General features: G+C 36.0%; 1 protein-coding gene across 20 annotated transcripts in view; it reads right to left on the bottom strand.

Annotated features, from left to right (window-relative positions):
* Positions 1 to 18,777, bottom strand: part of MYCBP2 (MYC binding protein 2) — a 253,185-nt gene that overhangs the window by 146,286 nt on the left and 88,122 nt on the right. For all 20 annotated transcript variants that reach the window (XM_057307879.1, XM_044381881.3, XM_044381882.3 and 17 more), the window contains 3 exons: positions 13,218 to 13,335; positions 7,507 to 7,711; positions 6,764 to 6,917 (listed from right to left, as the gene is read on the bottom strand). In XM_057307879.1, the coding sequence (XP_057163862.1) occupies positions 6,764 to 6,917; positions 7,507 to 7,711; positions 13,218 to 13,335 (477 nt within the window). The remainder of the gene's footprint in view (positions 1 to 6,763; positions 6,918 to 7,506; positions 7,712 to 13,217; positions 13,336 to 18,777) is intronic.

Genomic DNA, 18,777 nt, shown 5'->3' with positions numbered 1-18,777 from the left:
AACAGAGCAACAGTACACCTGATGCACACATATATGAAGCTCCGTACAACAAAAACTCCATAAATAAAACATTCAAAGACAAATGGCAAGCTGTAAGAAGATAGGTGACACATACATATGAGACAAAACAACAGTATTCATAACATATAAGAGCTCCTGCAAACCAGTAAGAGACCATCAATCCAGTATCAAAAGTGGGCAAAAGACCTGGAAAGCAGTTTTCAGAAAGGAAGCACAAGTAAAGTGTACGAGATGTTCAAACACTAATAAACAGTAACCCGTAAGGGACCCACAATACCCTCCAACCATTATCTCATTTCCCTTATCTCTTCCATAAAAAATTCTCAAAAAGCTGCCTCTACTTCTTTACCACTTTTTTTTTTTTTTTTTTGGCTATGAATTCTTTTTGGAAAAGTTGTTTTTATCAACTACAGAGTACATACAAAAGAACAGTAACAGAATATTTTCAAAATGAGGTATGAAGAACAATGGTATAATGTGCACTAGTAAAAAGAATATTACCACTATCTTTTAAGTACCCCGGCTCTCTTTCCTTACCCAATCTCTTCCCTTTTCCTTCAAAAGTAGAAATTACCTTGAATTTTAAAAGTTGATCATTCTCTTGCTTTTATGAATTTTCATATGTTTATATCAAAATTGTTTATTATTTAAGTTTCACATTTTGAATTGCCTATGAACAGGATATACTATGTATTCTTCTGTGGTTAGCTTTCTTCAAAGAATAGAATATACTTACAATGTATTTTTACAGTGGTGTATGACTGCAAGTTCATTCATTCTTGTTGTTGTAAAATACTAACAGCTCATGTGACTATATTACAACTATTTGTTCATTCTACTACTGATAGCAAAAAAAAAATCAAAACCACCCAATTTTCCATTACAAAAAAAATGCTGCTGTGGATAATTTTATACATAGTTCCTAAAGCATAAATATGAGAACAGACAGGAAGGAAGAACAAAATCCTCATTTTTTCATAACTGGTATGCCTACACAGAAAACAATGATTCTTTTGAAAAACTGATTTGTGTCAGATACAGCTAACATTCAGATTCATTTATTAAGATGGTCTTCTCAATCAATGGTGCTTGATGATCCAAATTTACTAAATATAAGAGGACTTAAATCCAGCAATCCCACTTCTGGTATATATCCAAAAGAACTGAAAGGAAAATCCTGAAGTGATATTTGCATACTCACAATCATAGCAGCATTATCCACAATAGCCAAGAGGTGGAAGCAACTTAAGCATCCATGAGTGGGTGAGTGGATAGATAAAATGCAGGAGAAACATACAATGGACTGTTATTCAGCCTTAAAAAGGAAAGAATTCTGTCACAGGCTGCAACGTGAATGAATCTCAAGGACATGATGTTAAGTAAAATAAGCTAGTCACAGAAAAGATAAGTACTGTATGATTCCACTTATATATATAAAGTAGTCAAATTCATAGACAGTAGAATGGTGGCCGCTAAGGAGGGAGGGAGAAATGGGTACAGAGTTTCAGTTTTGCAAGATGAAAACACTTCTGGAGGTCTACTATACAACAATGTGAATTTATTTAACATTGCTGAACTGTACACTTAGAAATGGTTACATTTTATGTTTTTAGCACAATTAAAAAGTTATTTAAAAATTTTTTATTTTAAACTTGAATACTTGGCACAGAATAAATTCTATTAAAGTACCTGCTATAATTAGTAGCATTAATATAATTGTACTATAGCTTTTTAATTTAATCTCTTAATCTAATTGGGTTTTTTTGTGTATGATTATTTATTTCTCTCTGGTTGCTTTTAAGATTTTTCTCTTGGTCTTTAGTGTTCTATAATTTCACTATAATTCTCCTGATTGTAGATAATGGAAACACATAATTTTTAATATTTGTGAATTTAAATCTTTTTGTTGTTGTTCTGGAAAATTCTTAGGCATTATCTCTTCAAATATTGTTTCTCCTCTATTTAATCTCTAAAATTTCCTTCTTGGATGTCTATTAGATCTTTTCATTATATTCTTCAAATCTCTTTCATATTTTTTATATTCTTGTCTCTGTGGCATTTTGTGTAATTTCCTCTCAACTCTTCAAATCTGGTCTACTCATGCATTTGTGTAAACAGCCATTCTTCATTTATAAAAGTTTTGTTTGGTTGTTTTTCAAATATGCCTCATCATTTTGAGTCTCATCAAGAGTTTCTCTTGCTTGCTCAATTTCATCTTTTAGTTTTTAAACATTTCATACACATAATTTATATCGTTTCTGCTAATTCCAAGATCTTGTTGCTTGTCTTTTACTGAATTTCACTAACAGTGATATTATTGATATGTTAAACAATCTTAGACTTTGTGCTCATATTTGATGGAATCTTAATTCATTAAAAACCTATGAGCCTAAATGGAGGAGGGGTTTTCTCTAAAGATGATTTACACTTGCCCTCGGCTGGAGACACACGGGTATTACCTATTTAATCCCCGTTTAGCATCATTCCAAGGCCAGAAGCGTAACAGAGTTTCAGGATCAGTTTGCACCTCCCTCTCCTTGCAGGGGCACAGGGCTTGTTTTCCACACTACAGCACCACTTATCAGCATTTGCCCTCCGTGAAATCCTGTGTTTACAGTGCGGACTGCTTACTTCCCAAGGGTCACCTCATGAGGTATGATTTTTATTTTTAGGGTGGCTTTCTTTCTTTGAGATGGGGGTGGGAGACAGGGGCAGCAGAATAGCAACATCTCGGCTGAGTGCCAAGCCAACGTATAAATTATAAACTTTCGTTTTAAAGCACAGAGCCCCTTTTAAAGTATTTAGTTTACCAAATTACCAGAAGTGGAAATCCCCATTCACTCTTCAAACCACACCACTCTAGTCTGCATATCTAACATTTCCATAAAATTATTCTCAAAGTTGCAAATAACTTCTAAGCAGCTAAACGTAATGGAATTTTTTGTCATCTACTTAGTTAAGCCCTCAGCAGTATCCAACATCACCAAACACTCCTCTTTTTTACCCACTCCCCCTTTCACTTCTATGTCAGCACACCCTCTTGCTTTTTCCCATAGTTCATAAGCTGCCCCTTCTAGTCTCCTGACTAGTTCCTCGTATCTCACCTAACTTCTAAATTTTGTAAGTTCTTCTCAACCTACCTTCTCTGTCTAGGTGATCTCGTTCAATACCATAGCTTTAGATACATATCTAAACTAAAAATTGTCAAATTTATATCTCAGTCCAGACCAGTCCTTTGAACTTGGCTCATTGAACATGTCAAAAACAGAAATCTTGACAAAATCTTTCTCTGCCTTTCCCGGCCCAGTTAATGCCACCAATGTCTATTCAAATGCCAAAATCAGAACTTTGGGAATCACCCTTGACTACTTTCTTTCCTTAACCACTTTCCAATACAAGCAAGTTTTATTGGCTCTTTTTCAAAATATATGCTGCTGACTGCTCCTCTCCATCTTCCCCACCACAACCCTGAGTTTCATGCCATCATCTCTCCCTTGCACTGCTGCAGGAACCTCCTACATCTACTCTTGCCTCCTTCCCTTTCATTTTCCACACAATAAGTATAATCTCTTAGTGTCACTTCCCAACTCAAAATCCTAAAAAGACCTCCTATTTTGAAGGAAATTCAATTTCCTTAATCTAGACTACAAAGTCCTGCATGTCCTGGCCCTGCCTACCTCTTTGATTTTATTTCATACCACTCATTCACTATGCTTTAACCACACTGGCTTTCTTCAAATTCCTAAAACACAACCAGGCTCTTGCACCAAAAGTATTTAGGTCTACTAAGCTCTCCCTGCTCAGAAAACTCTCCCTAACTCTTCAAATGCTTGGTTCTTTCTTACACTTTAAGTCTTAACTTATATTGTCTCCACTGAAGGGAAGATAGGTCACTGCTGACCTCAATCACAGCAACCCCTTCTTTCTTAATGATGCTGAGTAAGATCTATAAAGATCTATAAAGTGTATTATTTATTCACTTTCATATAGTCTATATCTCTGAGGACTTCCCTAAGAGCAAGGGAATCTTATATGTATCTTACTCACTTGTATCAATCTTTGCTTATCATATAGTATCTATTTAAATACTTACTGACTAAAACTAAAGTAGCAAAAATTAAAAATAATAGTATTGTATACTGATGCTGACAGTATGGCAAAGTATGGATTCTTACAGCAGTTGGTGAGAGATTACTGAAGGACAGTTTGGCAGTAAATATCACAATTCTATGAGCCAATCTTTTGACTAAGCAATTCCACTTCTTGAAAGCTATCTAACGGGAATACACTCCCAAGAGCACAAAACTGTGTCTATATATATGTACACCTGTGTTTGTGTGTTCACTCTGACCATATAGGTAATACCGAAACATTAAAAAGTAATCTAAAATGTTCATCAATAGGATATTTTGGTTTATCCAGACTATAGAATTCTATACAGTTTTAGTAACAAAGCAGTTGTTACTGTACTGATTTGGCAAGACCTACAAACTGTCGTTTAGCAAAAAAACCCTAGCTTTTAAAATGAATATATTCTTATACGTATAAAAAAAAACCATGAATTTTTAAAGTGTCAAACAATATAAACCAAACTTACTTAATACCTGTGACCCATAGAGAAAGTGAGTAGGATTTGTATGGGGGAAGAAAAACATCTGAAAAAGGACTACACAATTCAAGTTTTGCTTTGCTTTTAAAAAAGTAACAACAAATATTCATGTGTTATTTGTGTAAATTTTGAAGTGGGAAATAAAATTGCTATTCTTCACATTTATCTGCTTTTTATAGATGCTAAGTTTCTAATTACTCAGGAGAAGTTAGCTGTTAAAAATACAAAAGGAAGCCGACCCCGGCCCGGAAGGAACGTCAAAGTGAGCTACTACTGAGTCTGCAGCATCTATGTCAGCTGTAAAATGGAAGTGCCCTCCTGACATAAAACAGCCAGAAGTCAGGACCTTCTAGCTATGTTTCGTGAAACATTTGAGGAGACTGCCCTTCATCTTTTAATCTATTTTGGAACAAGGGAGTAAATACTCAAGGACCTGGCAAGGCATTTGTAATCATCTCTCCCACTGCCATTACCATATGTGAAAAAGGCAAGGTTCAGCTAACTGCACGCTACACTTCGGAGATCTGTTAAGACTCCAGGGAAATAGCTCTAGTTATACTGTTAGAATCCAGTTCTGCTATTAACTAATTTAGAGAATGCATTTCTAATCTAGTGAATGTATCCATAAGCAGAGTCTCCACTGTTGATTTTTATTTTGTTCACGTAAATTTCTTTCATTCAAATATAAGACATATAAAGATTACAGAAAATAAAACATCAATTTAAACCTAAGTCCAAACCAGAGCTTGCTCTTTGGTAACTAAGTCTCTTGTACACAGATTTGTAATCAGTAAATAACTAATGACTAGTCTGTTTTTACACCATGTGCCTTTCTATCCCCTCCATGCTATCCCACTGTGACCACTCAAATTTTGGTTCTTAGTACCTCATGTCTCCATAAGAATTACTATAAGACTACTCACCTCTAGTCTCTCATTATCTATCTTGTGTAATGCTGCTAGGGAGATTGAAAAGTGCTACTCAATCAATTCTGGCTTGCAAGCCTTCTCAAAATATGCCCAAGTAAAACAGTAGGCTGGTCAGCAACCTGGGAAGCATTGTAATTCCTTTACTCTGAAAGCAGCCTTAGGATTGATAGAAAACATGGCTTCTTAAGACCTGGCTGACTGACAGAAATGAAAGTAGGCATGGGCAGAGGAAGAGGACAAAAAGGTCTTTTTTCATTCCTCACTGGTGCCACTTAAACCTTTCAATTTATCTAATTTCTGTCCACTGAGGCTGGCCAAATAAACAATGCAAGAGGGGAAAAGGGAAAGAAAAAAAAAAAGAAAGAAAAAGAAAAAGGTAAGTCCTATGATGAGTCGGTCTGGTAATGCAGGGTACACATCTGGTAATGTAGGGTACACCTCCTACTGGTATTCAAAGCTAGAAATGCTGAGGGTAACAATTTTCTTTAGTCATTATGTATCCAAAGAACCACAATAAATTTTAAGTAAATATAATTTGAGTCTGTAGTGTACCTGTACTGATTTTCCACATTTTTATAGTTTCTAGAGTTTGGTAATCCTATATATTTCTACATTTCTCTACCAATACGGGGATTTTGTTATGTACATTCATAAAGGGCATTTATCTTAATTATTCTGTATCGTCTTCGGCACGATTTCTTCTACATAGTTGGTAATAATTCGATACATGGAAACAAGAAAATAGAATGAGTTTTATGCAATTTAGACAGGATTGCTGACAGATCAAAAATAATTAACAAGAGAACTCTTGAAAGTAAAACTGCTTAATATAATGACAGCAGCAAACAGTTCTATAGCACCTACTATGTGCCTCTGCTCTAAATTCTTCACTCTTCATAACAATTTATGAGGTAGGTACTATTATCACCCTAAATTTATAAATGAGAGAAGTAAAGCACATAGAGTCAAAGTAACCATTCCAAGGTGACACAGAAGCAAACTGTGGATCTGGGATAATCCGAGGCAGCCTGGCTCAGAACACATGCTTTTAACCATTGCACTGCACTGCAAAGGTCCTGGGAAGCACAGTTAAACAAGAGAGTTCTCATGTATAAAGTTTGCCTTATACATGAATTTTATATCACCACAAGAGTATAATTTGATCAGAAACTATTTACTACTCTATTTTATAAACAGAGCTTACCTCCAAATGACATCATACACAGGATCAAGACACACACCAAATCCTTGCAGGTCCTCTTGTTCAGAGTCATTAAAAGTTTTACAACTCCCATCCACTTTATTTATCAGGAGACATTTAAATGGAGGAGGTTCTGATATAGAAGCAGGTACCAAGCCTTGGGGAAAGATATTTATCCATCTTAAAAATGCATTACCTTTTTATAAAGCCTCAGCTTAGAAGATAAGTATTATTTATAAGGGAAGCACTATTATTATATCCATTTTACAGATGAAGAAACTGAGATTTAAATAGATTAATTAAAAACTTTGAAGTAATAGAATTAGTACCAAAACCTCAGGCTGTCTAAATCCACAACACATGCTCTTAATTTCTATATCACTACTATATAATTATTTATGATATCACAGACACAAGTATAGATTGAACTTCAAAGTTTGACTTAAGTAACCTTCCATAAAAATTAATTTCTACCATTTATTTAACAAGAACCAATACAGAAAAACTCCTTCCAATACAGGTTTTATCCTATCATAATTTAGCTCATATTTCCACCACTCTCTAGCTTATAAATACTCATATAAACACAGACATTTAGAAGCTTCTTTGAAATTTCTTCAAATAGAAAGAAAACAAAAAGCTCTAAGATCATATATCTCATGATAGGTAAAGTTGAACCATTTACTGTCAATCACTGTCAATCCCAAAATCTTTGTGAGGAACATCTGTTTGTTTGGGGGTATTACCTATTATGTGTTTACTGGCAAAAATTTCTGATGTAGCCAGCACATGAGAATTAATAAGTGCTTCATCAATGCGTAAGAAAGTCTGGTCCCCACTTGCACCTATCCAGGTAGCCTTTCTTCCATATTTTGATCCAATGTTAGGCATGGGAGCTGGTTTTGCATTCCAATATGGAACATCCAAAATTGGTCTACCCAGTTGTCCTTTCTAAAAGATTAAATAAACCATATTAAAAACATTACTAGATAAACAATCTATAATTTTTTATAAAGTTAAGACAGGAGACAAAAACAGCACTATAAGAAATTATCAATTGTTAGTAATTTTTTTATTAACGAAATTCATGTGAAATTTAGACCAAAATTTGTAAATAAAATAATTTCTATTATTCTTAGGAACTCTCCCCTAATAAACCACAAAGTGTACTATTAGAAAATGCCAATAAAGCTGAAATATTTTTCCATCTAAGAAATTGCCCTGAAATACTGTCTTCACCTACATTTAAATAAAAAAGTATAATAAATATACAATATGTTACTAATATGTAATACTAAAAAATTAGTATTACAAATTGTTCGTTTAAAAGAATCACTTTGGAAAAAAATCACTTCGATATTTTAAGTTGATAGTACTTAAGATGATGGAAAGTCACTACTAAAATCACACAGTCTGAAAATATTTGGGTAAAGGCCAAAATACTGAATACTACAGCTATGAATACAATTAGAAAATTACATTTTTTTACACATATCATGTGTTACTAATTCATTTTATTTATGTTTCAAGATAAACAGCATAATCAATGGTAAGGTATGACATCTTAAGTAAATAATTGTTAATTCAATCAAAAACTACTACTGTCTAAGGGTTTTAATTTAAAAAACAATAGAAAGTCTCTCATTACTAAGCCAGTAGTAGCTATAAAGGAATGCTGATGGTGGATGGGTAAACATACATCCACCCTGGTTCAGGAGCTTGCCCTCCCCCCAAAGCATTCCCCTTCCAAAAGCCCTCTGGAGGGTAGAAAATGCTGTCTCATGGCATCCAGGGTCCTGTGCAAGTCCTGGGAATGAGAAATCATTAGCAAAATACCTGAAGAACACGGGAGCACTGCAAACAGCCTGGTTAATTCTCACCCAAATATCAGGTTTCTAGTGCGTTCTATCACTCCTTCAATACCACAGCAAGAAAATACAGCCACAACGTGACTGCAAAAGCAACAGAGCTTCAAGCCCTGTGCTGAACCAGGGGAGGGAAAAGTGTGGCAACCACATGAACAGAGAAGAAGTCAAAAGTTTCAATGTTAATTCTCAGCTTCTTTCAATGTCTATCCTTATTTTTTGACCAAAACAAACAAACAAAAAGGCAAAAAAATGTGAACAGTGAGCAAAATATATCATATAAAAGGATATACTATGCTTTTAGAAGAAAAATAATTCTATTTGTCACTGACTACTGAAATAAATATTTATTCCCTTACTATCAACCAACTAATGTAAAGAAAAGCCATGCAAAAATACGACAGATGCCTGAACAGCCCCAAGGGATTCTGAATGTGGTTATACATACACCATAGTTAAATTCATAAAAGGTCACAACTAGGACTTCTGCAGATAGAGGACAAAAATGGCTGTCTGATTTCAATTATTACCACTCTCATTCTCCCCAAACAACATAAAAGCAACACACAGGGCGAGGAAATCCACATACGACTCAAGCCTTCAGCAGTTTAGGAAATAGCAGATCTGATGACCTTTAAGTTACCTGCAACCAGAGGAAGAAACCAAATTCCAACAGTCTTTACCTTGGACCTGCCACTGCAAGCTGGAGGGGGTGGAGAGTACAAAAGGGTGGCTTATGAAAGAGAACAGTGGAGTATGGAGGACTGAGAAAAAGTACTGGTAAAATCATCTCTCAAAGAGAAAATCTAACCCTTAATGTCAAAATATGAAATGAAGGTTCACAGCACCAGGTACAGGAAAAAGGTTTCAAAGCATGCAGGACCATTTCTCACCCATGAGACTGACACAATTTTAAAAGGTATGACAGCATATTCTGTTGGCAAGGCTGTGGAGAAATAGGCATTTTCAACCATCGCCGGTGAGAATGCAAAAATAAAGGGAACTGTTAATGTCCCACAAAACTACATAGGCACTAACCTTCAACCCAGACATCTTACTTTTAGAAATCTACCTCAAAGATACACCACTTAACAGTATTTATTGCTTTCATTGCAAAATATTGGGAAATACTTGCAAAATATTGGAAAGTATGTCAAAGTATAAGAAACTATAGTTTTAATAAACTATAGGATGTACACACAAAGGTATTATGCAGATAAAAAAAAAATAGAACAGGGAAGATCTCTACGAACTACCACGGAATGATTTCTAGGAGATCCAGTAAAGTGATAAGGGTATATATAAAATGCTACCTTTTGAAAAATAAAGAAAGGGAAATAATTGTATGTGTGTACATATATACACATACACCTGTATCTACACAATACACACAGGTAGGATAAACTGGAAAACAATGAAGTTCATTTCTTACAAGCATGAAGTAAAGGGGATATGGGAAGAAATGACACTTGACTGAGTACACTATTTTTGTGTAACTTTAACTTTTGGAAACATGTTAACGTTATACATATTCAAAAAAAAATAAAATTATATCTAAAGATATGAGAGGAGGGATCCTAAAACTAAAAGCAAACTGAAACAGTGCAGTGGACCAGAAGCCCCTTTCCTTAGAAGTCTGAGAGCTCAGGGGCGCCTGGGTGGCTCAGTTAGTTGTCTGCCTTCGGCTCAGGTCATGATCCCAGAGTCCTGGAATCAAGCCCCACACTGGGCTCTCTGCTCAGCAGGGAGTCTGCTTCTTCCTCCCTCTCCTCCATTTTCCCTCCCTCTGCCTGCTGCTCTGCCTACTTGTGCTTTCTCTCTGTCAAATAAATAAATAAATCTTAAAAAAAAAAAAAAAAAATCTGAGAGCTCAAAGAGGACAGGACATGCTAGGCATCAGCATTTTAATGAGTGTCTTCCCAGGAATGGCTAGAAAGACTGTTACCACAGGGAGAAGAGGAACAGCACTGTGTCCTCTGAATCTCCCTCTTTTCTGCCCTCCCTTTGGCACCCCTAGGGAGCCTCATTCATTGTTCGAGGCCAAGGTTATCTCTATGCTGAAAGGGCATCTCTCTCCCTCAACCCCTGACGTCAGATCTTACTCACTTTACAGAGATGAACCCCTGCCCCAGGATAGGGTGAAAACAGACAGACCTGTAAAAAGGGCTAGTTTTCAGGGACAAGGGGAAGAAGGGTGATCCTTGTCTGTTGCTGCTCTTCACAAAGAATTCTGTTATTTGTACCTATTAATATTAACTAAAGTTTTTTTAAAATAAAAAAAGGCAAACTGAAACAAATGAATCCAACTCTATTCCAAAGGAATAACATAATTCCACTGCAATGGGGTGGGGAGAAAGAACCCAAGTAACTTATAAACACAGTATTTGACTATATACCTTCAGCTGTGGGGAGGGACACAGGTGAGAGAGGGCAGAAGCGAGAATGACAGACAAATCCTGAACTCCTTTCAGTGAGTTTGCTTTTATAGTGGTGAGGGAAAAGCAAATATAAAACTATTTTACTCATACTTCGGGACTGAGTGAATGAGAAATAAATGTACTCATATTGTCAGAAGCCAGAATTCTTACTGTGGAAGAAAGGAAACAAACATGGAATGGGTCAAGGTAAGAAAGACCCCTGTGGGGATGGACTGGAATTAGAGGTACTGGTTTGGGTTTACGATTTCTAAAATACCTACACATATGCACATATGCGTATATATGTGGACTGGGGATATAAAGACATCCCATTGCAGTGAATACACCTAGTGCTCAACTGGTCTCTAAAACTATTCCCCACTAAAAAGAACCCATGTTCTTGGAGAACGGCTGATTCCAGGACTGACACAGAGAAGCCTGAAACAACTTGTTATGCCAGGAAGTAAGGAAGTGCCCCCAAATGAAGGGGCATGCCACAAGAGCACAGGCGCCAGCTCAAAGGGACTCTGATCCATGAAATCTGAGACAATCTACGCACCCAAATAATTATGGACAGTAATGAAGAAAATACAAATACATGCATCTGTACCAAACAAAAGAAATGAGAAAGAAGGGCTCCTGCTTACAACAAAATGCAAAGGGCCAAATGGTAAATGTGAGGGGGTGCTGGAGTTGGAAAATCATCATTCTGCAATCATTCTAGCAAAGACTGGTTTAGGGAAGAATGGGAATCTCAATCTAGGGGGAAACTGTATGAGAACCTGTTACCTTAAAACTGTCTTATTGAAAGAGTCAACCCATAAACTGCTTTTAGTTTCAAGAGAAAAAATACAAATTATGCAGTAGAAAAATCAGACATTTTCCAGGTAGGCATTTTGTGCCTTTGGGTGTGATGCCTGAGGAGAACACAACATCATTTACATAGTATTTTGGCCTGGAATACACAACCTGAATCTAAAAGTGAGGAAATATCAGAGAAACAAAAATGAGGACCATTTTAATTAAAGACAAAACAAAACAAAAACTGAAGTACCATACTCTTCAAAAATGTCAATGTCATCACAGTAGACAAAGAAAAGGTGTAGAAATGGTAAAGATTAAAGGAGACTAAAGAGACATGACAATCAGATGCAATACCTGATCTTAGACCGGAGGAGACAAAAAAATGCCAAAAAATAATTACTGGATCAATCAAAAAAATACAAACTGAAGTATTCAGGAATAAAGGATCCTAATATATGCAAAGTTATTCTTAAAGGATTCAGAAAAAAAAATGTTTCACACGCCCACAAGAGCGTGTGCGCGCGCGCACAGTGCTTGAGAGAGACCAAGAGCACGCATGCGCAAGTGATAAAGCAAATCAAAATGTTACCAATAGGTGAAGCTGGTTCAAGAGTATATAGGTGTTCTATGCACTATTCTTCCTTTTTTTGCAATCTTTCTGTAGTTTAAAACCATTCCCAAATAAAAGATTTTTTCTTAAAGTTCACATTTGTATTTTAAAAAAATCATTAGTTGCAAATTACATCCCAGAGACACGTGGAGTTCTGAATAGTTACCATGTCAGAGATGGTACCGGCTTATCAGCACAGTCTATGAGGCTTTTCCTTGATCTCTACTATGGCCAAACTATACAAAATTCTCAGAGCATTTTCGCTCTTTTTCAAGCTTTGGCAAAAAGAAAAGAGAGCAAAACAGGCAAGCAGAGAGAGACAGAGAGAGAGGAGAGAGAAAAGGAAACTATAATTTTAAACAAATCTAATAAGAAAACCAAGCTTTTAAAAAGTTCTAAATTAGAAACACTTCTATATGTTAAGAAAATGAATCTTTGCAAGCTACTTGGGAAATAAGCTTTCAAATGACAGAATTAGCTCTACTGAAAGCTTAAAGGATTTTGACCTGGAATAAGCATGTCAAATTCTAACACAGCTGTTAAATTTAATAAATTCTAATACTACACTGGAGAAGAAAATTATTTCACAGTAATGTCATTCAGGTCTTGTGTGTGCTGGATGTGAAGACAGGAAATATGCATATGCAATAATTATAACACTGAATAATTATTTCACTGAAACCAGAAAAAAACAGCTAACACAGACAAATTGTAAGGCAATGGTACAATGCAATACTATTAATGCTTAAAAAGTTCCTTACAGAAAAACTTCCAAATGTGAAGACCTGTCCATCCATTAAAAGTACTGCCGTGTGGTTGCTGCCTGCAGTAACTTGTGTGCTAGGGCCTGGCAAAGCTTGAACAAGAGTGGGACATCCCCTAGGTTAAAAAAAAAAAAAAAAAATTAAGTCAATTTCTTACAAGACTCAACAGAAATAAAAAGCAATAAATAAACATTGCAATAAGGAATAGAAGAGATAAAAGGCACTAATAGTATATTTGGTAAATATTTATTGAGGTATTATATGCCTGCCTCCATCCTAGGTGCCAGATATATAAAGATGAAAAAGACATTATCACTGACTTTAAAGAGATTATTAAAAAGATTTCCTGAATTTACTACCCTACTTATGGACACATAATTTTTATTTTTTCTGAAAGACTGGTGTTACCTTTGTTTTAAAAGGAAAAAAAAATTACCTTTTATAGCAATGGCATGTTAGAGATCTCTATAAATACTTGTTGGATGAAATAAAAATCATATGTTGCTTTAACAGGAATCCAATCCAGGAGCTATACAAAACAATCAATTTTATATCCTTTTTTTCTACCCTTTTTAACTGAGCTATAATTTTAGATTTTAACATAGTGGTTAATGAAATCAGAATACAGTATGACGAGAGGCACTAAAGCAGTGGCTGGACACTCAAACTCTAGAGCTAGACTGCCTGGGTGTAAAGCCTGGCTCCACCACACACCAGCACTGTGACCAAGACTGTGAACAAGGTACTCATCCTTCTTGTATTTTAGTTTTCTCTTCTCTAACATAGAGGATAATAATAAACAGTACCTACCCTGTAGGGTTCCTATGAACAATAAAGAAGCTCATATAAGTCAAGTGCTTGGATCAGTGTCCAGCACACAGTTAACACTGAATAAATGGTAACTATTACAATAAATGACATCCTTATATCCATTGTATCCATCTTTATATGACTTTATTAAGCATTTATTAACCACTTTGAATAATCATTATCTGTATTTAGAATAATCACTGTAGAAATAGTCAACACATAATAGGAGAGCTCTGTTCTAGAGACAATTATGATACTTCAAATTTTTTAAAATTTAATTTCATTTTTTTATTTAGGGGGAGAGAGAGAGAGTACAAGCAGGCAGGAGAGGCAGAGGGGTCAGGAGAGAATCTTAAACAGGCTCCCTGCTCAGTGTGGAGCCTGACACAGGGCTTGATCTCATGACCCTGAGATCATGACCTGAACCGAAATCAAGAGTCAAATCCTTAATCGACTGATCCACCCAGGTGTCCCATGATAATTTAAAATTTTTAAAAATTACATTAAATATATTTTCTAATGGTTATTCAGGCTGCATCAAATAGCACCTAGAAACCTAGTTATGAAAATTTCGAAATAATCTGGGGAGTTATGATGACGGTCCGAACGAAAAACAGTATGAATTCAAAGAAATTAATGAATTTGATAGCTGTAAGGAACAGAACTGACTAGACTTGGCAGGTGACTGATACAGGGCAGGAAGGTATTTTGTTTAAGCAATAAGGCAGATGGTGGTAACGTTCACTTAAGCCATGAAAATAAATGAGATCTAGCTAGCAAGACAATTAGAGCAAAGAAGAGATCTTCATTTTTATTATGAGTTTCTTCTAACACTTCAGGTACAGACAGAGGAAGAGCTCACAGCAATCCCGGACATAACAAAGAGGAAGAATGAACTCTGGGAAAATGCGGTATGAAGACAGTCACTGGAAGAGAAGGTTTCAAGAAGGGGGAAATAATGTACACACTAAATACTCTAGATACACATACAAGTGACCACTCGATTTAGCAAGAAAAAGATCTCTTTGGTGGAAAATAGGCACAACAGTAGCAGATGAGGAGTTAACAGTGGGGTCAGAGACTACGCAAAACCCCTTCAAGAATCTCCGCACAAAAAAGAAAAAGAAAGGAGAACCAACAGCTAAAGGAAAAATGAAGCTCAATGAGGCTTTGTCCCTTTTAAGACAATAGAGATTTGTGGAAGTTTAAAGGCATGAGTGGAGATAAAAAGGCTAAAGAAACAGTTTAGAGAGGAGAAAAGAAACAGCTAGATCCCTAAGGAAAAGTTAGGTAGGCTTCATAGCACGGTGAGAACAGGTCCCTCTCTTTCAAAGAAACATGAAGAAGGAGGAAAGAAGTAATATGGATGCAGACAGGTTTGTAGAGTTGGTGGGCTAAAGATTTTCCCACCCAATGGTTTTTATTTTTGCTGTGATGTAAACAGAAGTCATGTGTTGAGGGGAAGAAAGAAATGGGTAAGCAGAGGATTTGAAGATTACAGAAAAGGGATGGTGGTGAATGGAACAAATAAATATGTAGACCAGGAGTTTTTAACTAAGATTCAAAGGACTTCTATGAAGTCTATGAGTGAGCTTCAGGAGATCCTTGAACCTCCTAAATTTGTAAGCCAACCTGTATGTGTATATTCTTATATCTACTGTTCTGAAGAGAGACCCCATCTTTCATCAAATTCTCAAGAGGTATTAAACCAAATAGTTCAAAACCGCAAAGCAGAAAAATGGTTGCCCACTGTGGAAGACCTGGTTGAATCTGGAAGTCCAGTAACAATCTGCATACGTACAAGGCTTTACTTTTTTCCAGAAGCCTAAGTTAGACACAGAAAAACATGGATAGATTGATCCATGCTGGAAGTTTGCCATGCCCTAGCATCAAGACCAAGAGGGAAAGAAAACTGAGGTTACTGGTAAGAGTAAAGGTGAAGAGAACAAATAACAATCTCTAACTTGGGGAGAAAATAAAGTAAAAAAGGTAGAAAAGAGTAAAAATGTAGAGGGCAGTGGGGAATGAAGTACTGATAAAGTCAAATGAAGTCAAAGGCCAAGAAAAAAAAAAATAAAGTAAAGCTAAGTAATAGAAGAAGAAATGAGCATCAGAGTAGGAGGTGTTTAAACTTAAGAATTCAGAGTTGGAGCTGTGCTGGATCCAAGATGGGTCCTGGGAATGACTACCATGAATGTGGAAGTCAAGTTTACTACATAGAAGGTGTCAAGATAAGTATACTGTATGGGACCACTGACAAGCATTCAAAAGTCACTCACAAGTGTGACAAGACTCACAGTCAGAAAACACTGTGAAACAGATACTAAATTTTTGATGAATGAAAGGCAACTGACTCAACGGTAGGTAATAAAAGGGGAGTAGAGCAGAATGGCCTCTCCTCAAAAGAGCAGTAGTTTTTTAACTTGTGGATGGAGTAATATGACCAAGAATAGCAGTGAAAGGTAAATGGTTTTCAACTCTGAGCTACAGGGAGTTTTGCCAAAAAATCAATTGCCCTAAGGGCTATATGGTGAACTAATGCTCTCTAAATGCCCAGTAGCAAAGAATAAAGGGAATATTCTTATAATAGTTAACCTGTCTGTAGTTTGCCAAGCACTTTTACATAGAATGTATCACTCATCATTAAAATAACTCTATGGGTAGATATGAAGAACTTAAAGCATTTTCCCAAGAGCTGGTGGAGGACCTTCTAATATAGTCTTTGAACTCTTTCCATAATATTAGTGAACCTATTCATTAAATTATTCTGAAAAAAAAACAGGAAGAACAGAAAAGAAAAACTACACGTGTATGTTTGCATGCATGTGTGCACAGTAGGCATTTTACATACACTGCATTAATTCTTCAACAATCCTATGGGATATTTAAAGTAAGGCCTAGTAAATTGCAGTTACGTAGTTGGAAAAAGATGAAGCAAAGATTTCAACCTTGTCTAAATGGTTCCAGATACAATGACTGAGTAACATATTAATGCAGAATGAAGACAGTCTAGCAAGAAAAAGAAGAAACTCAAAAACACTAGAAGAATGATCAAAATTCTACTGGAAAACAGAAAATAAAAGCATCTAAACCATATAATCTCTTTGCCAACATCCACGTTAAGGTTCACTGAAAATGGTAAAAAACAAACAAAAAAAAGTGGCACTCAGACATTTAGAAGCATACTAAACAAAATAAACCAAAAAGAGGGTTGTAGACTCATGTCCTGAGTGAATATAAAAGCCCGCACAAGCTTTCTGATATTCACTTTAAAAAGCAGCAGCTAACATCCCTGAGCACTTACTGTGGACTAGGCCCTGTGCTAAGTAAATGACAGGCATGATCTCCCTGAATTCTCACAAGAACCTTCTGAGGGAAATATACTTATTCCAATTTAATAGAGGAAGAAACGGAGACAAGGAAAGTTAAGTAACTTGGCCCAAGGTCATATGGGCACCAAGTGATAAAATCAGGACCCAAACTAGAGAATGTACTCAGTCATTCTGCCAAGACAACACATTAAGTAAGGAGACTATCAATAACATTTTCTTAATCTTTGCCACCATGCACACTAAAATACCGACCTTCCATTAACCACACATTATTAATGTGTACTATACAACAAATTCCAGTTAAAAGCACTTGATTGATAGAAACTTTTAAAAATACCCCCAACCACACACTTTATTTTAACTAAGTATCTATTAAATGTTTTCTTTGTGGTAGTTAACATGTATGCTATAGGGGCTCTGTCCCTTCTGGGGCTGTTCCTCCACATACGTCATCAATTCATTTCTGAATTAATACCACAGATCTTGTGTCCTGCCTTCCAAGTCCTACATGGGTCAAGACAAACAGGGTAACTAGACTGGTTACAACAGAAACGGGTTTGGCTAATTTCTGTTTAGCATACCAGGCACAGTGTGTAAGCATTATTTCACTGGGTTACCCAGTTTAGCTCTCCCCACACCACATGCTACAAACTTCCAGTTACAACTCAGTCAAAGGAACCAGGAATGAAAATGTACCTGTGGGAAAAGAACAACTTTGAACAGTTAAGACAAACCCTACCAGAGTTTAATCTTCTTAAGAAACCCTGATATCTTTTTATATCTATTATATTTTTGTGAAGATGATAAATTCCAGCTATTCAAAATACTCAACATATTGCTATGATAGCATCACCTGAGCAAGTCACTGCAAATTAAGGGATGGTGCTCACTGATACAGTCAGGTCTACGAGACAATGTTTTTAGGTAACCTCTTTATTTTAAAAGAGCACTTCTCTTTCAACAGCCATTACACCTCAATGTAGTGTAGCAGAATCTTGTGCTTATGCTGTTCATTTCTCATATTGCACAGTTACCTCAGGGCTGTGACTTGATTATAATCGTGATTTTCACTATTTCCCTCCTACTCAGGAGAGACCATGAAATATAGTTATTTAGCAATTATTTTCTGTGGAATGGCATCTAAGCACAAAGTAGGACCTGTGAAGAAGTGCCCTCTTGCTGCACACGACTGATGGTCCATCATGTCTAACCATAACGTACTTTTCTCAGCTTATACCATGACTACAAAATAATAAATAACAGCAACAATGATGATGATGATAATGAAAATGAGGATAAACCCTCTTCTGTGTCATGAGCCTCAGTGAAAAACAGAAAAGTTGCCAAATTCTTCCCCATACAAATTACAACCCTGACTCAGTCTCTGCATATCATGGATATCATTCAACTATACA

Source organism: Ursus arctos, unplaced genomic scaffold (assembly GCF_023065955.2).
Source record: "Ursus arctos isolate Adak ecotype North America unplaced genomic scaffold, UrsArc2.0 scaffold_10, whole genome shotgun sequence".
NCBI lineage: Eukaryota > Metazoa > Chordata > Mammalia > Carnivora > Ursidae > Ursus > Ursus arctos.
This window is presented reverse-complemented; position numbering and strand designations above follow the sequence as displayed.